The 23,791-nt window shown below is 35.5% G+C and overlaps 1 protein-coding gene across 1 annotated transcript; it reads right to left on the reverse strand.

Annotated features, from left to right (window-relative positions):
* Nucleotides 1-8,045: 8,045 nt before the first annotated feature.
* hao1 (hydroxyacid oxidase (glycolate oxidase) 1) lies at nt 8,046-17,875 on the reverse strand. Its single transcript, XM_066705800.1, has 8 exons — nt 17,566-17,875; nt 16,406-16,557; nt 15,143-15,398; nt 12,471-12,646; nt 10,438-10,529; nt 9,926-10,084; nt 9,436-9,505; nt 8,046-8,214 (listed from the first exon to the last, which is right to left on the reverse strand). Exons 1-8 carry the CDS (start codon nt 17,700-17,702, stop codon nt 8,147-8,149), a joined length of 1,110 nt encoding a protein of 369 aa, XP_066561897.1. The 5' UTR covers nt 17,703-17,875; the 3' UTR covers nt 8,046-8,146.
* Nucleotides 17,876-23,791: the final 5,916 nt, after the last annotated feature.

Consider the following 23,791-nt stretch of genomic DNA (forward strand, 5'->3'; position numbering starts at 1 on the left):
CAATCCGTGAGTTGCTCAGGAGTAAGATCCAATAGGTTAAACATTGAGTACCTGTATTAATCTCAGCAAAGTTGTAAACGTTAATTTGTTAACGTTAAGGCCAACTTGTCCCACAGTCAGTATGAAGCCACATGCTTGCATTTGTTTATTTTTAACACAGCTGAAGGTATTTACATTTGTTCTTGGTTTGGAAAAGGGTGAGAAAAAAGTTTACATTCTTAAAAATACTTGCCTTGTTATGAGAATTTGCCTTGTTGCTACAGGTGTCTACAATTTGAAGGAGTAACTCATTTCATGGTTAATGAACTAAAGAGTTTGGTATAGATGTTTGAACTTGGAAAACATACTTGCTTACACTCTAAAACAACAACAACAGCAACAACACAAAGCATTAATTTATATCTTTACTATTCATCTACCTTTTGGCAATTACATGTATCATCTTCCTGCTCACTGCACCTAAATATATTGTTCATATGCTGCCCCAAACCAGAGGTATTAAGTTTGTATTTGTTATGAAAATTTCCAACTATAATGTGCTCATTGAAAGAGTCAGACAGAACTGAGTTGATTACATAGCGCAAGTCCTTAACAAACATATCCTGAACTCTGAACTGCCTATCAGCATCTCAGCTGAGGGGCTTTCCTTTCTTTCAATGTGTTTTACAAGGTCTCAAGCCAATTTATGAGGTGAAAAAACACTCAAGAAGGAACCTAAAGGGAAGTTGAGAGCTGTTCCTTTCATTGAACACTGCTTTTGCACTGTCTTTTACAACTAATGAACTTCACAGGAACTACTCTTGTAAAGACTACTGAACCTCGTCACACTTCCAAAGAGAAGCACAGATGACTAAAATGTGTGAAACTATACTTTTCATAATTTTCTTTTATATATATAATGCAGTCCATTTGACAGAAACAATGATGCGCAGAAGCAACACAGAAGGCTCAAATTCCAAAATGACTTAAAATAAAGACTTAAAAAAAGATAAAATCATCCAGAAACATGAGCAAATTGTACATCACATTGCTTAACTCTTTCTCTTGATCTATATATCTCAGAGAGCAGCAGTGGTGTAGTACCTAATTTGAATGGAACTTTGCAATTGCCCACCTAATTTGAGGAGATTTTGTGTATTCCCTACTATAATGTATTACATAAAACAAAATAGTTAATTGTGCAGACAAAAATTTGCCAATCTCCAGGCACTTGCACAGGGGATAGAAGACGGGCGACACATCACCAGAACTCCCCACGGTCGACATATCGTCAGAATGCTCCTCTTCAGAGTTAACCCACCTCTTCAGTCACCACTATAGTACTAGAGATTAGTATGTTGATGATGAACAAATATTTGTATTGTGGGCTTTTGAGAGGTTAATGCTTCAGCCTGAACTGTGAAAGATATTCCTCATACTCATGTTCTTGCCATCTGATACAGTTTTGCCCTACCATGTCACCAATCTCAAGTAAAAGGCAAACCCATATATTATCACTGAATATGCAGGTATGATTTCCTCAGTCTGGCTTCTCATTTGAACTTGGATAGATTAGGGTTACGGTATGAACAGCAGTGGATTGCTTGGTGGTTATGTTTGGATGATATTTTCAAATTGATTTTGATTAAACCCTTTTATTAAATAATCAATATCAATCCTACTTTAAAAAGAAATTAATGAAATAACTGATTTTATTACCAATCAGTCATCCTGAGCACAGACACTGAGGGTATGTTTGAGACTCTGGCATGGGAAACAGGGCCCCTCAGCATAAATATTGTGTGGTTGTACTAACAGGTAAATTGGGATATATCATAGTTTGTGGCCAATATCAATTCAAATATTGTTTCCTCGAGGCAGTCACTGGGAAGTTCTAGTGGTCCTTACAATAACATTATTAGGTTGTAATGCTGCCATGGTTTACTTCACTAATTAGATAAATAATCTGCAATAATATTACTTATGAATTTGGAATTTATGTGGTGAATTTGCCATTTGCTGCATCCTATCTGGGACACGTCTAGCCAGACCTCCCTGAAGTGAACGGTGTGGTTAACTTAATGGTACCACTCCCTAAGTGAAGCAAAGACATGTGAAACAGAATACCAGTCAAAGGTGTTGCAGTGGTTAACACATAATCCTTTGCTCAAAAGCAGCAATATACATTAATAAAGGATAATTAATCACTACATAATTACACATCATAGCAATCAGACAATGGGTTTTGGTGTTTTGTCTCCTATTGTGTCAAAACATTTTCAGGCTTCAAACTAGTTTATTTGTTATCCCTAGTGTTATTTTAATAACTTGTTTCTTCAATACACATTTCTTCTTCACAATAAGCAGGTTTAAGCTGTCAACGAATATCAGAGATTAGTTGTTTGTTTGTGCACTGCAACATTTATTTTATTTCCCTAAGGAGAATGTTGTTGACACATATGCCTTGTAGAATTGTAATGATGTAGCCCAAATTGATATCTTGAATTTTCAATGGGAATGCTAATTCTGATGTGCTGTGATCCTGTCATGATAAGGAGCTTTCATTTATAGTGTATTTCCACGTTGGTGGCATACAAAATACAAAATTAGATAATTAGACAATAGGCTTTATTTTGAGATACAGCTAATTGTAGGAATTGTCCAATAGTTGCATTTTGGTTGTATAAAGTGCATTGTCTTGAGTCATTTAGCTTAATTATGCATTCAAATTAATTTCAGTGACAAAATTATGGTTACGTTGTGGCCTGGGCTAGGGTTAGATTCCCCAGTAAACTTAGGTTTTCATTAAGTTTAAGGTTATTTTTCTACTGACTTAACTCAATGGGTTGTATAATTGTGTACAGGCCTCGCTTGACATTTAGGTGTTAGCTATGGTTGGGGTTCAGGCTGTTCACACTGTATAAAGATTAACTGAAAACAATTTAACACTGTTTGCAATTTTAATGGATATCCAGATTCTTCATATTAGCATGAAATAATGCTTTAAATCTTTAGAAGAGAGCCATCAAAAGAAACACAGACTACAAGAGCTGTATTCCTACCAAACGTTGAGGAGTCAGTGAACTTTGCAAAAGATTGCTGTCTCAGCACAATATCAAGCTATTCTTAAAGAAAGGCAAAAACCTATGTGATGGCCACACTAACCATAAGGAAAATCTGTTTCTTTAACTCACTAACAGCTGTGTGTACATTATTCCACACAATAACTATGATGCATCTTACATCAGTGATTGTAATAAAGAGTCAAACAACACATGGCAGACATAAAACTGGAAATCCATCCTCACAACTTGACAAACATGTTGTAGCAACAGGACATATTATTAATACAAACCTCCTGCTAATGCAAAAAAGGAAATCTGAGAGACAATCAAAGCCACCCTGACAGAAAACCCATTGAATAAAACACACCCCCTCCCAATAACAGATTGAAGCCCTAAGCAGACATAAAATTATATATAACAAAGGACAATGTGTGCCTGCTTTCAAATAATTAAGATTTAAGATCAGATTTGACGGGCAGCAGATAACCAAGAAATGTACAACATTCCGGGAAAGTCAACCACACCTTTTACCAAGAGTTTAATCACCCAAACAGCAAAAAATGTGTCATATTGCAACATCAAATACAGGTCAATCACAACAACATAACAGTAGTGAAAATATTTGAACTGAAACTTCATCTTTCAGGTGGACAGCTTTCGGCAAACAAAGGGTCATCTGGAAGACAAATTTCTGCATGCAAGCTTTTAAACAAGACAACAAAATAATACAATTATATTTACTGGACTCTCAAAGGCCATTCTATAATCATGCAGTCCCCAGACATCTAGAGAGGCCAGTGTCAATGCCAGAACCTGCTGCCTTTGTTCAGAAGACCTTCAATGTTTTGCAGGTTTAATTTGGCTGTGTGTTTAGGGTCTTTATCATATTTACAAATTTACACTTCTCCTTAGTGGACACCAGCTTTGCCATACATTTTCATGATCTTTGAATTAAACAGCAGGGAAAGTGCAAATACATTTATAAAAATGTATAGAAATACAATCAGAATCGTATGACAGTCAAAAACTCTCTCTCTCTCTCTCTCTCTCTATATATATATATATATATATATATACACAGTTTCATACAGACTCCCATTAGTAGAAGGGACGTTTTAATGTTATTTTGTTTATTTGTTTAATTTAGTAGTTTTGTTGTCAGTTAGGGTTTTGGGTTATGTTCATTGTATCAGTGAATGTTTTTGTCAGGTTGGGATAGGTGACGGATTAGGTTAGAGTTAGTATTAGGAAGGTTTAGATTTAGAGATTAAGGTGATAGAATAACATGAGTAGGTGGCTCTGGTGTGAGGGTTGATTTGGGAGTAGGGTTAAAATACCTGCTACATTATTGTCCTAAAATAGAAAAGAAAAGGGATGTTCAGTCCTTTTTAGTTAACTTAGAAATGAAACCCTAATCCAAATGGAAGTCTACATTTCCTGGGAAATCTATCCCTGGCCAAACCCAATATCTTACCATAGTCTGAACCTTAAATAACACTAATAGGATGGGAACATCCAAATGCAAGCATACAATTCATTACCACTGTTGCTGTTATGGTTTACATGTTATGGTTTTCTATAAGGAAACTGAAAAAATGCTGTGGTGTAATACTGGGAGCAGTTTTGACATACACACCCACGCAGATACACACAGAAATAAATAAAAATAAGTATTAGGCTGAGTGTAATAAAATGACTGTGATCAAAAGCACAACATGCCTTGAAAATGAAATATTAATTTTGTACCATCAACTTATATTTAAGTCTAACAAACTGAACATATTTTTCATCTGAGCATACAAATTAAGGATGTCAAAATGATGGAATGCTATAAAAGTAAGCTTTATGAGAAAATATATAGTGTGTAGACTGAAAACCTGGTTTGTTTTAGATAAAGGCAACCATATGAACATTAAATGTAAGTGTATACTTTAAAAATGCTTATTACATTTAAAATTGCCAAGTATAATGATTTAAACAATTATTATGGCCTTATAATGATAAATTACACAATAAGTAGTATAACTGAATAAATGCATAATACTTGCAAAATTATCAGCATTTGTTTTCCCTTGTAGTGGACCAAAACAAAATTAATTTATATACAACAGCACCACCTGCTGCAGGTTAATGGAGCATATTACAATCTGCAACCCAATACTGCTTATTTAAAAATGTTTAATTTCATTTCCTTACTCTATAATCCAAAGTAAACGGCTTGGAGCAGAAAGTTTTAGGTTCTTTGGGAGGCACACATTACTTCTTATTTATATACTATGATTTGAGTAAAGGAAAAATAAACTGATTCAAATGAACATCCTTGAAATAAATACGTTACATTTAAATAATTATTTTTTAATATTATCAGAAAAATAAGTACATTTCATATTAGGAGTTTTTAAGTCCATGTGTTATTATCCAATAATCATAATAATAATAAAAACATTCAGGATTTTCTGTAGTAAAAGATTGTGATGGCAGATGGCCTCCAAAAACAAAACAAAACAAAAAATGTGTTCCAACACAGCTGTTTATTCAAACAATTTCAAAAGCCTGAAGAAACACAAACTTGCTCCTGGTCAGATCTTACGAGGGTTATGTCTGGAAAAATAATGGTGTGTGAAGAAGTATTTAAAGATGTGAGAGGCTCTGAAGGGAGACTGTTTTAAATCCGAACACAAACACTATTTTGATAAAGTGCAGGGTGCTGTTAAGGGAGAGATATTTACAAAGATCTAAAGTCATGCTGAGCCAAGAAAAACACAGCAACACGATCACAGGTATCCCTTTGCATCAGGATGTTCCTTATTACCAGCAGATTGTGTGCATTGTGTTATTTCACATCTTAAATGAAAAATAAAATAGATCTAACTGGAATTTAGAGAAAGACAAAGACACTTTTGTTCTTGATCCACTGGTAAATGACTTTACTTCAATACATCTTTCATGTTAATCTATTTAATAGAAGTGCAAAACCCACTCAAACACTCAAACAATGTCTTGGGTTAAGATGTGTTCTATGTGGTAGTAATTTATATGCTTATGGTTATGTAAAGTATTGAATATCAGAATATTTAAATTTAATGGCCTGTTTGCCATAATATAAATAGCCATTGAAATATATAAAAAATTGACGGACAGTTTCAAAGTTGAGCGCTACCTGTAATTTTGGCCTTGCCAGATTTGCAGGCAATTACTTTATTTTTCTTAATGCTCTTCAAACACTTCCCAGCCTCCCTTTGCTTATGCTAGTCTTTTATTGCACCATGGAGATTTTAATTTGGTCCTGAGCAATTTGCAATGGAAAACCCCTGTGGCGGCTCCATATACTGTACATTTGATTTTGGAAAAGGGTTTCCCTTTTAGGCCCCAGCTAAGAGACAAGGTTCAAACAAAGTACTAGGTGCTAATGAACAGGGTCTTGACAAAGTTTGTTTTCCTGTGCCGAGACCACGCATATAATGGATTCATTCAGAAGTCACTGTTCAGCCATGGAAAGTGTTGGTAAAGAAATCCCATAGAGTTCATATGACCTTTCCGAACCTCTTTTTTTTTTTTTCCTGTTTGCCTTTCGGGTCCTGCCAGGGATAATATAAATATTCATCAGCTGATACTAGCAGTAGCTACAATGTTCTCAATGAAGCCAAATGGCTTTCCTTCAAGCCCGTGTGCAAAAGAGCAGGAAGACAAAAATGCAGTGTCCAAAACACAGTTTGGGGCCACCCTCATCACCCGCCTGCAGCTCACACACACTACCTGTCTTCTAAATATAACCTTTTTAAGTCAAGTTTTAAACATAGATTTAATGCATAAAGCAGAGATGCTGTCTCGGTGATATTTACCCTGGGATTACTGAGAAAATATTTTTATGGTACCTTAAACTTTTCTGTGGCCTTGACGCAGCAGACGGAAGGCTGGCATGTTCAGAAGAGGGTTGGTTTGCGTTGGAGGACGTGGTTGTGAGACCCTCATTGATTGAAATTGCAGAGGGTTTTAATGGCATATTTCTAAAGAGTATAGGAGAATATGATCGACAGGTCCTGCATATTTTGCATTTGCTTTGTTGCAAACAGTCAATACAGAAGGAATTGGAGTAAATTCAGAGATTCACTATAATTTTATGATACTTAAAAGTGCTTTTTCCTGCCTATACAGAAATTTGAGAATTCTACCCTGGAAGTTGAATGAATTTTGTAATAGCAAATTCATTTAAAATAGCAGTTTTTAAAAAAACATGGACACTATAAAAATGAGGAACTCACTGAATGTCTTATAATATGTATTGAATCATAACCCTATGAAGTATCAAGGAAACTAATCAAATAGTTTCTGTATAATGTCATATTCTGCTCTTCGCCACTTTCATACCAAGTGTTGCAAGCTATGGGAAATGCGGTTTCCAAAATGCCTAAAGTAAATCTGTCAGGATTACCCTAAATTGTTGCCTCCAGTTCAGGCAAACGTCATTGATTAATGTGAGCTGTATGACTGCAATGTTATCCCTATTTGCAAAGAGTTGCGGACCTTGTACTCTTAAAGCTTCCGTCAACACTGATAAGTCATCCAAATAGATCAGTATGGCTATCTTTTGCATTTACTGAATAGGGAACAGGGAACTAGTTACTCATTAAATTACAGATAGCAATCCTTGTAAGCTTCAGGATTTACTCCTTAATAGAAAAAATAGTCTGTGGGTATAAGGTCCCATTGCTTAAAAAAAAAAAAAAAAAACTTCAGTGAATCTGGAGCAAGTTATAACCCATGTCTTGTTTTGTAAGACTTAGAAAGCTGTTTTTTATCAACACATTTGGTTATTTCCACGTAAGTCTTCAGAAGATTATTCAGTCAGTTAAGATTACATTAAATAATTACTATACAAGGTAATTCCCTTACAGAGAAACTGATGTTGTTGAAGGTCTTTAGGAAGTGGTTGTGCCCATTTTCCCATCTTGAGAAAAGATTTACCTTCCAAACATGTATCAGAATAAACAATGCAAATGGTGACTTTGCTATATTTTATTATACAGGAACGTTTCAACAAAGACAAAAATGATATGATAATTTCCATAGAATCATTTTACTGTGCAGTGAACTTGTTCTTCTTAAATCCGTGAAGGAAGTACAGATTTTCTCACAATGGACCTGTCAACTTCCTTCACTGTACGACATCCTACAGAAATAAAAAATAACATAAAAATAATTTAGAAACCACTGCTTGATGCACCATAAAATAAACCTTCCTGACATATCGACATGAATGAAAGCAGCAATTATAAGAAGCATGGCATGGTCAACATCAAATCAGATGGCAGGACTTAAGCTCATGGCAAGTCACTTGAATTCATATATGCAACATTGCTCTACATGGCTTGTTTGATGAGCCCAACCTGAGATTTGGAAGAAGAAGCCATGTTACAAGAACGAGAACATAATCCGCACTTCACTTTTCGGTCTCTTATGGTTATAGTGAAGTGTGCCAAATTCCAGTGCACTATAACTATGAACAGAGCTAAGGCCATCTGGGTTTCTTACAGAGTGTCAACAGTATTGGTGTAGGCCCTCAATAATGTTAAATTCCATATCTGGGATTTAGCAAGGTTTATGAATGTTAAGTAACTCAGACATGAAGGGTATAACATCATAAGTACCGTGGTTTAAATAAATCAGTGACGACTACACTCAGAAGAATTACATGGTGGTCTCATATTTTGTCTGATGTATAACCAAGCAGTTTTGTAGAAGTATTGTAGAGCAATCCCACAAACAAAACTGCTACATTGAAACATCATAAGAAAAAAAAATTCAGTTCCACCTGTAATTGACAAACTCTGTAAAGGACTTCATGTTTCATGTGTGTCATTATTATTATTTATTATTATTGTTATTTATTTATTAGCAGACACCCTTGTCCAGGGCGACTTAGAAAATATCAGAGCAATAATACGTGAAGTTCAGCATAATACATTTTACAAATTTAGAATCTACACAAGTGTATAGGAGATACAGTAAGCACTATATAAGGTCTTACATTCTAGATTGTAAAAGCTCATTATCATCAATAAAAAAGTGCTGAAGAACTGCATGAACTTATTGCTGAGACCTAGAACTATTGGTTAAACCTAGTACATTGCTGGAAGATACATACATACATAGACTGTGTTTTTTACATGGCATGGGAACATAACTGCATATTAATGCAACACGCGACCTGTGTTACATAACCATGTTTAGACATGAGGCTTGCATACTAATAAACTACTTCAAACTGAGTTCATCTTGGCAACCAATAACATGCATTAACCTTTACGTGTAATAAACATATATAAATGCTTAAAGAGATAAAGCTGGGAATGTCAGTATTTGAAATAAACAAATCACAAATCAAGCTCACCTGCCAGGGCCATGGCTAAACTAAGTTCTTCTCTGAGCAACTGAAGAACTTCACTCACTCCCTTATCACCCTGTTAACAGATGAAAAAAACTGTTATTTTCTGCACTATAAAAATGTTGACTTGTAATTGACTTGAGAATTGTGCATAAGCCAAAAATGTATTCCCTAAAATGAGGATTAACACATAAATAACTCATGAATGTCATCTAACTTCTGATGTTGATCGTATGAACCCTAACCTTATTATACATGTGATTAACATCAGCTGAAGAGTATTACAAATTAATGTGTTAATCCTATGGTATTCGTATTCATATTCATTAGTCAATAGTGCCCATTATTTCAAAGTGTGACCAGTTTCAGCCTATACATGTGGGATGTTGTTTTTACAGATTTTGGCCTTGAATGAAGAGGATGACTTTCAAGTGATTATCTTTTGTACTTAATATTCTCAATAACATTTTTTAACATGCTTTGGAAAAAACCCTACCTGACATGCTAGTCCCCAGAGGACAGGGCGTCCAACAAATACAGCCTTGGCACCCAATGCCAAGGCCTTCAGGATATCTGTGCCTTTGCGTACCCCTCCATCAAGGAAAACCTCTGCTTTCCCTCCAACAGCTTCAACAATCTCTGGGAGGATGTCAATCTGCTCAGACAAATAATATTAACTTCACCAGGATGAGCTGCGATACCCTTTCATTCTTTGTGTGCAGTGCAGAGCATTACAACTGTATTGATATTTCAGAGACTTCAGCAGCATCAGAACAAAAAAAGTGCTCTTCAATGCAGAGACCCATGGGGGAAAAGCAGAAAATAGCAATATGATAAATCACCAGTTTACTTGATAATTATGGAAATGCACAAACTTACAAACCGCTTTTACGGCCCTCACCTCTAATTCGAGAAGCATTTAATATAAAATCCCACACTCCAAGTGACAATTAAGCATATTACAGAGTCGTTCCCATTTACTTTTGATGTGGTTTTGCTGCTACTTACAGTTGCCGGCACACCGTCCAGCTGCCGTGCTCCATGGTTTGAAACAAGTATTCCATCAACACCATATTTAAGAGCCTCTCGCGCATCATCGGCTAAAAGAGTCAAAGATTCCGCATTTCAGAAATTACATTTAATTATGGCAACTATCGTGAAAATTATAGCATCTGAGAAGAAGGCTTGTTTTCATGAGCTTCCAAAAGGGCTGAAAATGAAAAATGCAGTGGAAACTCTTCTGTCAGGCTAGTGCTTGCTTCTAATCTAATTGGATGTTATCTCATGTATCTATAAATACAAACAGCAGACCTTTTAGTAGCAAAAAGCATTGGTTGGATGGTGTAAATCTCATTAACCAAAATGATATGAGATAAGCAATATCAAATAAATAAATAGGTTTACTTGACTTTGGTTAATATGGAAGATTGCTATTTTCATTATCAGTGACTGCAGTAAACAGTAAACTTGAAATAATTAGAGTTCATTTGTGTTCAGTGAGGGTCTCTCTTTACTAAACCCCAGTTACTCACACATATTGCTGTAAGTATGATTGTAATGCTGTTCATATAGTGAGGACAAAATAAATTCCACATAAGTTGATATACTTGTCTTTCATACGTTGTGCTTGTAAAGATTTCCGTGTAGCATTTCTTCACTGTGTAGTTAAAATCAGTCATTGACCATGGAAAAGTGTACCTTTGTCTAACAGGACTTAAATAGAAGCCCCTGTTTTAAAAATGTCTGTGGTAAACCACTTGCACCTTCTCTCTCAGCAAGCACAGTATCTGTATGACTAACAGGAAAAAGTTACTACTCCTGAAAATGTCTTGGCATTTTCCTTTTTTCACATAATGTTAAAAAAGCACTGAAATGTGATATATTTGCATCACGTATCACATGTCTATTTGACTTTGAAAGTGTGTTGAGAAGCCTAAGAGGTAAAATACTGCTCTTGGCAGTCGGCATCTCTGTGTAATTGAAGTCGTATTACAGTAGCCGTTTTGTCCATGGGGCTTTTGAAAACTTGCAATATTTAAAGATGTAATATCCATTTCCAAATGCTATTATGTCTGACAGATGGAAATTGGTGAATAGGAAAAGCCTCCTCTTGGCCTGAGAGTGTTTGACTGGGGCTGCAAAGGCTACCTGATGGAGGGAACTTGATGAAACGTTTTATTCATATCTGCTTTTTCCATGAAGAAGAAGAAGAAGAAGAAAAAAAAACATTTGGCAGGTCATAATGGAAAGTCAGGATCTACAAGCAAGTACGGAGATAATTGAAAGTGCATGCTACTTTTATTCTTTATTTTCTTAACTATTTTTAACTAAACAAACTTCAGAATGGTCACTTTATTTTCTGGTCATTAATGGAAATACCCAGCTCAGACAAGACATTTAATGAGATACAGAGACTTAGTCTTCTCATAGTGTTTCTAAGGGTACACACTCTTTCACTGTCCAATAAGTGGTCACAGTTTATTGACACTCCTATGCCTGGATATATGTTTTTCCAGTTATACGTTCAAAACAAATAAAATTGCCATTAATAGCTTCCAATATGTATTCTGAATCCCAAATAATTCCAAGAGGCAGTTTATGTCATCTGTTTTTTCTGTTTTTCTGTTTTGTGCATGTTACGTATCCTGCTGAGAGTCTGATTTCACTGCTGTTTTGGCTGAGATGATTGTTTAGTATAGTAAATATTCTTCAAGGTTGAATCTTTGGGGGACTATATATATCTGTTGATCATTTTTTTGTGCAATGCCAGCATGGATCCCCAGCAGTTGTGATCAGCTTCAAGCCAAAGATTCAGAAGCTGCCAAATTTGTATTTGGCATAGCACCATAGAAGGTAAAAAAATAAATGTGTAAATATTAATATTATTGTACAGAGCTCTGTACAATGAGCTGTGTTACTCTGTGAGCTGGCAATCCTGTGACAAGCACGTGATATCAAGAATTAAGTTTCTTCCAATAGGCATAGCAAGTGTAGTGCGACCATTGTCGACCAGAATGCTTTCATTTCAGAAAAGCACTCACCTCTCAAAATTCCTTTCACTACTACTGGTAACGTAGTAATTTTTTTCAGCCACGCAATATCTTCCCATTTCAGAGAGGGATCAATTGCCCGTGCTACATAAACAGCCAGCCCACTATCTTCGCCATAGCATTCCTTTGAAGAAAACGCCAAATCGGAGGTCTCAAAATTGGCCATCCTGGAAAAAACAACAAAATCAACACAGCATAATTACAAAATTAAATTAGTCCGAATCTGTTATTGTTGTTCTTGGAGGGAAATCTAGGAATACCTTTTCCAAAATACACACCCTCTCTACTCAATAGCACCTTGTTGCCACTTCATAATCTTGATCTGAGAAGCCAAGAAAAAGATATCCATAAGGTTGAGAAGTTCATAAGCCCTTAAGGGCCAGGGCAGGAGTAAAGGGGTGGCATTACCAGAAATAAAGCATTATGTAAGTCTTGGTGACTTGTAATGCAGTTGTTCTGAATTAATCATAATGTGAAATACAGCTTATAGCAGTTCTGAAATAATAATGTAAGCAAAATAAAGGGTTAACAACTAAGACCCTGAAATCTTTCTATAAAAGGGGATTGAAACCCGTTAATGGAAGCTTGTGGTTCACGGTCATGGGATGGATTGTGTTATTTGTGGTGAGTATGAGGAGGGTTTCTTTTATCCTCTAAATATCCTCTTTTTTTTTCTACTGTACTCTGGTGTCGTCTTTTATCGAAAGCTTTACTGTACCTATGCAACAGAAATTTTGGTGGCGAAGATGGGATAATTTTGAACACCTGAAGCTGTTATTTGTTTGGTTGCAGCTGGAGGTTATAGGTGTTTATGATGGTAAATTAACACTGTGACACGAATTGGAAGCCAGACCACTCAACCTACTGGACCACAGTTTGAGGAAGGCCTGGAGGACATGATTTCTAAAGTTTATACTATTATAAAGATTATATGTTTTTCTCTCAATGGGGAGTTATAGACCCTTATTTTTAAATGTTGATGAAGAACCTGCAGGTTGAATTAAAACTAGCCTTGAAAGAGAGGCTAGTTAAGGAAAAAGCTGACAGTGATGCCCTAAGGAATGAGAGTGATAGGTTGATGGATTTGGCTTCAACTCAACCCCAGTCTTTCAGACCACTCACACACAAGTTATGGGGATATTATTATTTATGTCCTGAGGGAAAATAAATGTAAAACATGTAATGGTCAATCTGGTGGTAACATCTCTGTGTTTGAGTGGGTTGATGATGTAAAATGTGTTTTATGATGTCTGTCCCTTGCAGAAGAGCCAGACTTTATCTATGAACACTTGGAAAGGGAGGCAAAGGATGAAATTAGTTATCGTCCTTCACCAGAGAGAAAAACCCTAAGGGCATATTGAACATTTTACAGGAGGGTTTTGGTGGCAAACAGCCATTTGCTAGGTTGCAAAAGAATGTTTTTGACCACAGACAAAATGTATTTTAAGAGAAATATGAACAAATGTGTGTAAACTTACTGTGGTAGAAAGGTCTTGTGCTTGTTTACTGGGAAGAAGATTTACAGTGGCTGTCCCAACAAAAGACAGGAAGGCAATGATAGTGGCCCAGGCATTGATTCAAGAATGGATGTTTAAGTATTGAGTTCCTGGAGGTATTCATTTGAACCAAAGTCAGTGTTTTGAAGCTGAACTAATCTGTGTAAACTTTATGGCATCCAAAAGAGCAGAACAACCCCATACCACCCTCAAGGGGATGAGTAATGTGAATGATTCAATCACAGAGTATATGGTCTTTTATGAACACTGCCACCAGAAAGAGAAGAGAAGAGGGACTGGGTGTCTGAGAGAGGTATTTTTGCACTTAACACCAAGGAAAATGAGACCTCAAGTTAAGCACCTTATTTTCTATTGTTTGGGTGAGCGCCTACCCTCCTCATAGATCTTTTATTACGAGAGAGAGAGAAATGCAGTGTTCAGAAGACCCCCTTAATGACTGGGTAGAGAAACATCAAAATACACTTCAAATAGTGTATGGGGTGGCAAGATGGCGGCTGAAACATCAGTTCAGAGGAGAAAACACCAGCCAGAGCCTTCAAAGGCAGTGTATTATGGGATGGCCAGTGTATAGGCAGAACCGAAATGTGAGAGTGCGGAACAAGATCCAAGATGTGTGGTAAGGAACATGCTATAGGGTTCTTGGGTGCATAGACTCTGATAAGCCTGTGTATACCATTGTCCCAGTCACTTGACTGGCCCAATCATGTAAATTGGGCAGGAGAGGGAAATTGAACAATCAAGCTTAGAAAACAAGAAAACTTCTGCAGATATTCAGCCTAAACATTTCAGACAAGATTTGTGCCTGTAATTACTTTGAAAACAACTTCCATATGATCATATATAAGATGGTGTTCGTTAATTTATTCCAAGTGATGCTATTTGCTGATATACTATATACTAAACATATTATATTTAATATTAACGTTTTTTTTAATTATGTTCATCTCCTCAAACTTTCCAGATGTTCATGCATTTTTTCTTTTCATTTCAAATTCCTTATTGTCTTTGGTATAGTACATAAATAGAAATAGGTAATGAAATTCAACAGATATGTTGCGCTTGACAAAATATTTAGTCTTTTTTTCAATTAACCAGTACTTTACACTGGAAAAGCACTTTGTACTTGTTTTTCTGCTGTCCTCATACCTCAGATGAGAGGGGAGCTGAAATCGGTTCCGCACGTCATTCCGTCGCCTCCCCAAGTATGGTGTGTCCACAGTGACGAAGATCCCCTTATATCCTGCTGCCTCGGCTTTCTTTACTAGAGTTGTGGTCAGCTGTCTGTCTTGATAGATGTAAAGCTGCAGCCAGCGAACAGCATCAGGGGCTGCCTCGGCCACTTCTTCGATACTGGAGGTGGACCAGGAGCTGAGCATCATTCCAGTGCCAGCAGAGCTGCAGGCTGCATTAAGCAACACAATTCAATCCTAAATACACTAGTTGACCACCATCCTGTGAATCGAGACTTTTGGTTTTGTTTTTCACAATGTTTTGTTCCTCTCACATTCTGAAAATCAGTTCAAATTTTGAATGATCACATCATTAAACTTATGATTGGATGATATCCTAGGCAGGTAAAGGCCCCCCACTCTACTACATAGTGTTTTCACTAAGTATAATGGTGCCGAGCCATTGTGCCCTGAAACACTTAGGTCAGTAATAGACTTATATAGACTATGTATAGAGTCTGCCCTTGTCAAGGATCTCCAGTGAAGACAAACTGATACCCCTGCATATCAAACAGATAACGATTTGGGGAAACAACAAAATCTGAATATCTTTCACAGAAATGTTCATGATTACAGTGGCATGCCCTTTGGATGTTTCAGCTCTAAAGTTATATTTTCCTAAAATTAATGATACATTAATTAATTAATATCATATGTCACCAATTGTTCAGTGTAAATTATCAAAATATTTGTTTCCCTTCATTTAGCAGACAACATAGACTTACACATTTTTCACTATAATGCACTATAATTACCTTTAGCTTTACAACTTGTTAGTGTTAGTGTAGTTATTTGCATTACTGTAATTGAAAAAATTAAGTAAATGTTTGCAGTATTGCTCCCTTAGTACTGGAGCACCACCTTGTGGTAGTTATTGGTAGGTTATTGAAAAGACTGCAACTCTTAATAATAATTTGTCGCTGACAATGATACAATTTCAGTAATAAACCCAAACATCACATTGATCTGTAAACTCCCTACATTTCAGCAACTGCAGCATTGAAAAGTTATGTATTTAGTCAAACCTAATCTTCAATAAAATATATTATCTAGAAGTCCTTATATTCAACTAGTGGAATACATATTATTAACATTAAAAAGGTAGGAGGGAAGCATTATATTTCAGAGCAAAGTATAAACTGTAATGGGTCACATAGGCCCAGTGCTCTTACTCTCGTACCTTTCACAGTGGCTGTTTCTCCATCAGGATGTGCCATTCGTTGCATGGCAGTGGCAGCCACACAGATAGGCATACTGACCCGCTGTCCCAGGATGGATACAGAAAGGTCCATACAGGACACATCTCGGAGCACACGCGGATACAGCCTCCATCTTGATCAAACAAATTAATAGATCATCATAAGATAGTAAAAAAATGTGAATGGTTCACAGTGGTAATAGCCTTTAAATTAAAGATAAAAGGTCTGACAAAAATAAAATACAATGGAGGATAATCAAGCCTCATAATATCTCACGATTCAATACAGTTTACCAGGGTTAGGCACCTCTAGATATTGAGAACAAACCTCCACAAGAAGGTGCTGTTCACAGGCTGATTTCTTGAGCCTGTAAATGTCCTTAGAACTAGTAGTTGGTATATTCATCAGTTAGAAATCCCAATTCTCAACATGGTCATGTTTTTGTAATGAAGATGGCCAAACAGAACATAAACAAATGAAACAGTAACTCCGATTAAAGTAAACCTTTGACCCACACACTAAACTCCAAGTATAAACCAAATACTTTGCTTGCCTAGGCTTTGAAATCCCACCATAAAACATTGAGTTTTGGAAGTTGGGCTGAATTTTTTGAATGTATGTACTGTTCAACTAATCATGTTTATCTGCTACTACTGAGCTACTAGAAGATTATCAACCAGTATAATTGGAATTACAGTTATTAATTATTTTTAGTAAACATTTGGTAATGCTTTCCAATCACAACTATTACCTATGACAAACTGCACCAAAATGTTGCATAGATTTACTTACATTTTAGAAAAATATACACACCAATCTACTGATGCAGACAGTACAGTATTCTGGATATTGCATTGTAAAATAATGATGTACAACGTTTGATGTGACAATTAACTACCAGTTCATCCTGGACAAGGGCATCTGCTAAGAAATAAATAATAATAATAATAATAATAATAATAATAATAATAATAATAATAATAATAATAATAGATATGATCAATTCCTCTCCTTTCAAAATATAAGGAGGAACAGTCATGCTGTGTGACACATGAGAAGTATCTTGTTATGCACAAAAGCAGAAGGTTCTTGATCTCTGTTATTTAATAGGATCATTTAGGCTGCAATATTAGTAAATTACCTGGAAAATGCTGCTACATTGTCTGCTAAGGTCTCTTGCTCATCAGCGCCAGAGCAAAAATAATCAAACACGGCTTTAGGGAGAATTCTCTTCGCTTGCTGCTCATAATCATTGATGCACACTGGCTTCTCTGACATTGTTTCGGTAGTCTGTTAGGTAACGGAGACAAACTGAAGCAGTTCAATAACTTTGTTTCAGAAAGTTGACAGGAGGTCTGTAAATTATTAGCATTTAAGTTTCCTTTGAGAACTTTCTTGAACTGCTGTTTATTTTACAATCGCCAGAGAACCACCTTCTTCCAACCGCAGATTGCTGAAGGGTTTTCTCCCCCTATGCTGTCAATATAACTTACAGCATAGAAGACAGCCTACTCATATTCTTTTTCAGGAGCAAATCAATGCTGTCGGTTCGGTTTACAGATTCAGGCATGAAATCTGAGGCTGTATGCAGCAAAGGAGAATAATCAAACACCTTTAAATGTCCCCAGAAGTTAAAACACTTAACCTCAGATGAAATAACAGAAACAAAATTTCATGACACACCTTTTTTAAACTGTCTCCAATATTTAATGTTATACTGTGTTCTACTTTTTTAGTTTGTTTTTTCGTTCCCTCTGTGAGTTTATAGGTAACTAATAATGAAATGTTAACAAACACCAGTGAGTTCAATGTTCACATGCTTTTCTAGGAGCTAAGCCATGACTGAGTGACCTTCAGCTATTCTGGAATAGACTATACACAACTGCTGATATATACAATAGTTTCAAGAATTATGAAACTCATTGGCATCAGCTACTTTGGCACTATAAATCATGCACTCAGTCTGGTTGGCACTGAGACTGTAGCTTATTCTTATGGAATAGTACATAGATATTTGATGTAAGTCCTTCAAGTGTTAACAAATTAATTGGATATATTCCCTTTTTTTGTAAAATAGTGTATTTTAGGTGTATAGTTATCTGCTATTTTTTTTGCTTATTAACATCTGTTCCAGAGAAAATCCTTTCTTGTTGCTGGACAAAAGTGGTTATATTGTTGTACTGTTGATATAGGAGCTGTTTTAAGTGGAGCTGTTGTAACACTTTAGTCAACATTGAACACACAGGTGAGCCTTTGAGAAGAAGTTATTTGATAATTTATTTAAAACGTATTACAAGAGGTAACGCCACTGTGTTGCTTTGGGACTGAAATAGTAAGAATTCTCTGATTAAACAGAAAACATCATGGCCCCCGTTGACAAAGCCTTTTTCTTCATGCGAGAATTTCCGACATAGACCCTCAGGCCTTTGGGTGAACTTGTGATGAGTCTGGCAATAAACAACTTTCACATGGCATGTCTGTGCAAGCAACAAGTTGTCAAAAATAATTAGGTTTTAGTTGCTACAGTGCAGACTGTGATTTTGAAGTTCACATATCTATGGGCATTGTGATACAGGGTAATAACACCCATCCTTCAGAATAAATGCATCCTGCAAGTGAATTAAAAAGTTGAGGGCTAGTTAAGCAATTTATTCATAACTGCCACACAGTGATTAAAGAATTTCCCAGATGCTTTGACAAAAAATAAATATTTACATTGTATTCTTGCTTTGTCTGAAGTTATAAACAAATAATTCTCACGAGATTACATTTAAAAATATCCTCTAAACATGTGTGACTTGTTCCAGACCTAATTAGTGTATTTTATATGTTCCCTAGGCAATGCTGCTTTATACTGCAACACAAACAACATTTTCTGGGTCATTTCCCAGTAGTGATTCACCAATACACATGTATTTTCAAAATCATTTTCTTTTATTTCTTGAAGTTTTGTTTGAATTACAAAGGGTTTCTTAAATGATAAACGATCTTGCATGGATATTATCCTAAATTATAATAATGACAGTTTCGTAATGTATTATTGATAATTGGAGTGAATTCAACTAGAGCTTGCTTGTCTTTCCCAACAGACAGTGTGAATATCAGAGGAGCGTTTAACAAACACCCCCCGGCACCTGCAATAAATACTTTCTTGTTGTATTAATTTACATTTGTTAATTGTCTCAGAGTGCAGAAGAATGAATCAGCAGGTCGCTTCTTTAAGTCGTCACAAAGATATCTGTTAGCATATCTAAAGAAGGGTTTTGTATTGATTTTTTTTTTTTTTCTGTAGCTGTCTATGCCTCAAATTTATTGAGACTGGATTTATTCCAAGTAGTGTGTTTCCAGAACAGCATAATCAAGACATTGAGATTTAACATCTGCGTACCTCCTGGCAAGCGTGATTTCCAACTGCCTTCCAAGGCCATCCATCAGCCCACTGTCAGCCATGGGAAAACCCCAATTTTTCAACCTCTACCATATATCCAGTTTCTTCTGAAAGAATTAGATAATGAAAATGAATTGATCATATTGAGTCAATAAACATTTTGCTTTAGGCATCCAGATGACTGATGCCTTCCAAATGGAGTCGAACTCAATACCTTGAAAGCTGCTGGAATCATGGTATTAGTCAACTTTGACCCAGAGGGATATAGCAGTGGCCTATGTATCTTCTTTTCATATCTGTGGAAACAATGAGGAAGAAGGATACTTGATGGGTATTTCAAATATAGGAAGATAAAAAGTGTACCAATGTACATATTTGCTTAGAAATCACCAAGAGGATTTTTCTGGATTGACTGAATTATAATACTTCTTGACCATATTCTCTAAAGGCCTAGTATGAAACAGCTTAAGTATTCATGTTTGATGAGACGCATTGTATACTTCTGACTTTAGTTCTGAACTTTTTTTTCTCCCCTCAGATTGTTGGGTGACACTACAGTTTAACCCTTGGACAAGTTTGTGTAAGCTAGTTATTATTTAACCAATATTCTTCACTAGCTCAAATATCTTGCCATGTTGCAATATCTGACACTACTCGCTGAACACTTGGCTGCTCTTTTGTATGCAGGACAGTTATTTTTAATATTTATGACTTTTCACCACTCATCCTTTTGGTTATAGGGTTTATATAATCAATCACGGACTATGTGTCTCTGTAACCCACATAGTATTTTATTGCATCTAAAAAAGTGACCACATCCATTACAAAAAACCATTCAACAGCAGCTAAAATCCTCTCATCAATATATTTTGTTGCTAATGGACTTTACTCAGTTAAATGCCTGCAGTATATTTTACATAACATTAAGAGTGAAAGGATCTAGTAAAATAGAATATAAGGACAAGTATCGTAGCGTAGGCTGATTGTATCAGGATTCCTCTTATTTCTGTGACTCTCGCAGTTTTAAACTGTCCAAGGGGACGTTTCATGATCTGTCTTCTGCCTGTCTACCATATCTCCTCAATAACATTATCTCTGCAAAACCCTAAAAGCCCGTTTGTTTTCCATTTAACACACAGTTCCTCTCCTATCTCACGTAAGATTGCACCACGAACTTGAAATATGGGCTTTTCATCTCGACTCCATTGCAGCACAGAGACTGCATTAAGACTTCAGTGCCTCTCAGTCTTGAACATATTTTAAATGCTCTATTAGCCTGGCACAGTGTGAATCTGCAGGTGATTGAGATTGATATGAGAGCTTGGAATAGGTAAGTGCCATCGCACCTGTAAAGAGCCTTAGCATCCCTTGAGAACAAAGCATAATGTAAATGCAAGGTACTCTTCTTATGATCCTTGTATGAGATTCTAAGCGAACATTGTAAAAATAAAATATATATTGAGTAACATATTGACTTAGCAGTCTTCTCCTTATTCTTAATAGCAAACTTGTTATCGAGCAGTTCACATTTGATAGACTGCATCACAGATGAATTTTGCAATCAGGTCTGTCAAGGGCTTGGTACAGGAATATAGCCTGTGTTTAGCACTACAGAGTTTTATGCTTTGCTGAAAGGAAGTACAAATACAATCAACCCCTATACCTGCACTCATCATTCTTCCAGCAAGAATTTTTAAAGATCCTATACTATGCAATTATAATAACTAGAATTGAAAGTACTTTACATTTGACTATTTTCTCCACTATATATTATTGTATATGTATTATTTGTATGGTAATATGCCAGTTAATATCAGTGATCGCAGTAGTAGGTTGTTAGCTGTGGTATAATAGCAGGTGTGTTCATGTTCATGTTCATGATAGTATGTACATTAGCATAAGTATATGTAAATATTATTATTTGTATTGATCATACAATGGAAATAGCTCCAAGAGTAATTAAGCTATTTTTACATCATAACCCATGTATGTCAATATTAGCCCAATAAGGAAATTGCCAAGTGTGGTACAAGCCACTTTAAAAGTGTCACATGCAACCAAAAAATGTCATTCAGGATTGAAAAGCATTACGCAAAAAACCTGGAAGTGCAAAAAAGGGAGTCAGCTAAGCTATGCTTCATGACCTTCACACAACATATTAACTTATGTTAAAGATCTAGCAAGTGAACAATGCAGAAGAATAATGTTCTTGTTATTAAGAATTCCAACAATTTGTTCATCTTAAAAAAAAAAAACTTTAATAGCGTCGGGACATGGCATTCAACATTTACATGTATAAATATGTATAAAAACATTTTGTTAAACATTTTTTAATTCAGTAAAATTCAAACAGGCTCTTAAAATGCAATCAACAAAGAAATGAACAAGACTGATAAAGAGTGGGGGAAGCACAAAATACAAATATAGTGGAAAGAATGCTTTAAAAATAAAAAATATTTATTTGTAAAATGCAGATAAGAAAATAACTGTCACATCAGTTTTGTATTTTTGACATTCATGTACAAATACTGATTTACTTGAAGATGCAAGTATCTTACTAGCAAGAAACACTGCTGGGATGAGAGGGTTTTAGTAGGTTAGCATAAAAATCTAACTGCAAGTGTATCATTTTTATGTTTACTGCAACAGAAACATTTAAATTTAAGAGAAAAGCTTCATTAAACACCCCAGCTAAAGCTGATCGGAGTGGTGCTTTTCCATTTCTAGTTATAAATAAGATGACCTTCAACTAAATCTGATTAAAAATAAGCCCAAGGGATAGAAATCACATGAATGTATATTCAAATTCAAGATTAGCCTTCTTGACATATATTTAGTAAAAATATGTAAAATTACACCTCATAAAAAAAACTTTCCTCTGTACCCTTGGAAACCTGATGAAAGACACTATTTTGGCTTATTTGTTTTGACTTAATGTAGATCTTGTTCACTGAATATTCAGGCAATTCTGTAAATGTTGATTTTATACTGTATTGTTAATAACAGACACTAGAAAATACGGGGGCTAACAATGCTAATCAAGATGGCTGATTTACTGTCAACCATTGTTTAAAAAATAATTGATTAACAAATTCATATGCATTTTTCATACAATCTTTCAAAATAAAATATGTAACACTATTGGCATTTAAAAAAATAAATACAATTCATGCTCTTGAAATTACAGATGCTTTTAACACCCACAGTCAATTACCCTCTAACCAAGGAAACCCTGTTTGAATAAAGAAAGCAAAGATTAAACAATATTAAATTAATACAAGCTGGCATTTTGTAACTGGGCTTTGAGTGTCAATCAATAGTCATATATATATTGACACTCTTTTACTTTAATGCAGATATTTGTTTTTTAACAGAAGTATGTAACATTAATTTAAAAATGTTGAGTTATATTGTTTTCTTATTAAGCAGACAAAAAGTGGTCTATTGACATCAAGGATCTCTGGCACAAAGTGACATTCTAAGAAGACTGGAAAGAAAATACAAAGGAAACATGGCAAATACATATTTATCTGAAGGGAATTTAAATGGATGCATTACACTTCCCAATTTAAACTGAAGCCACTTTTCTTCGATATATCTCAGAATTCTTGGGAACATTTTGAAATATTATAAAATAAGCATAACATGAACAATGATGTGCCCTTTTCTGTGATTTAAAGGGGAAAAGAGGCAATAAAGTGCAAATTTAGATCATACCTATAGCCATGATAGACATCTTAAGACTTAACTACAATTGGTGAAAGTACACTGTTAAAGGTAAATGATTACTTTGCATCTAATGTACACGTGTACCCCAATATAACGTGGTCCTCGGGGGACTGCGTTACACGAAATTGCTTTGGCCTCGAGCATTCCCAGTATTTATTGTCTTGCAAAAAATGTTTGTTAGCGCTAACACATGTATGCAGTAAATAAATCTGTGCTACAATGGTTCAATTGTATGTCCTTTCTTTAATTA

The sequence above is a fragment of the Amia ocellicauda genome, chromosome 1 (genome assembly GCF_036373705.1).
Source record: "Amia ocellicauda isolate fAmiCal2 chromosome 1, fAmiCal2.hap1, whole genome shotgun sequence".
In the NCBI taxonomy this organism is placed as follows: domain Eukaryota; kingdom Metazoa; phylum Chordata; class Actinopteri; order Amiiformes; family Amiidae; genus Amia; species Amia ocellicauda.

Bases quoted from the DNA above. Each gene is read 5' to 3' on its own strand.
- hao1 (XM_066705800.1), bottom strand. From the start codon at position 17,702: ATGTCAGAGAAGCCAGTGTGCATCAATGATTATGAGCAGCAAGCGAAG. The intron at 16,558-17,565 runs GTAATTTACTAA...TGTTTGATCAAG, and splicing joins AATGTAGCAGCATTTTCCAG to ATGGAGGCTGTATCCGCGTG. The intron at 10,530-12,470 runs GTGAGTGCTTTT...TGACTCTTTTAG, and splicing joins AGTGAAAGGAATTTTGAGAG to CCGATGATGCGCGAGAGGCT.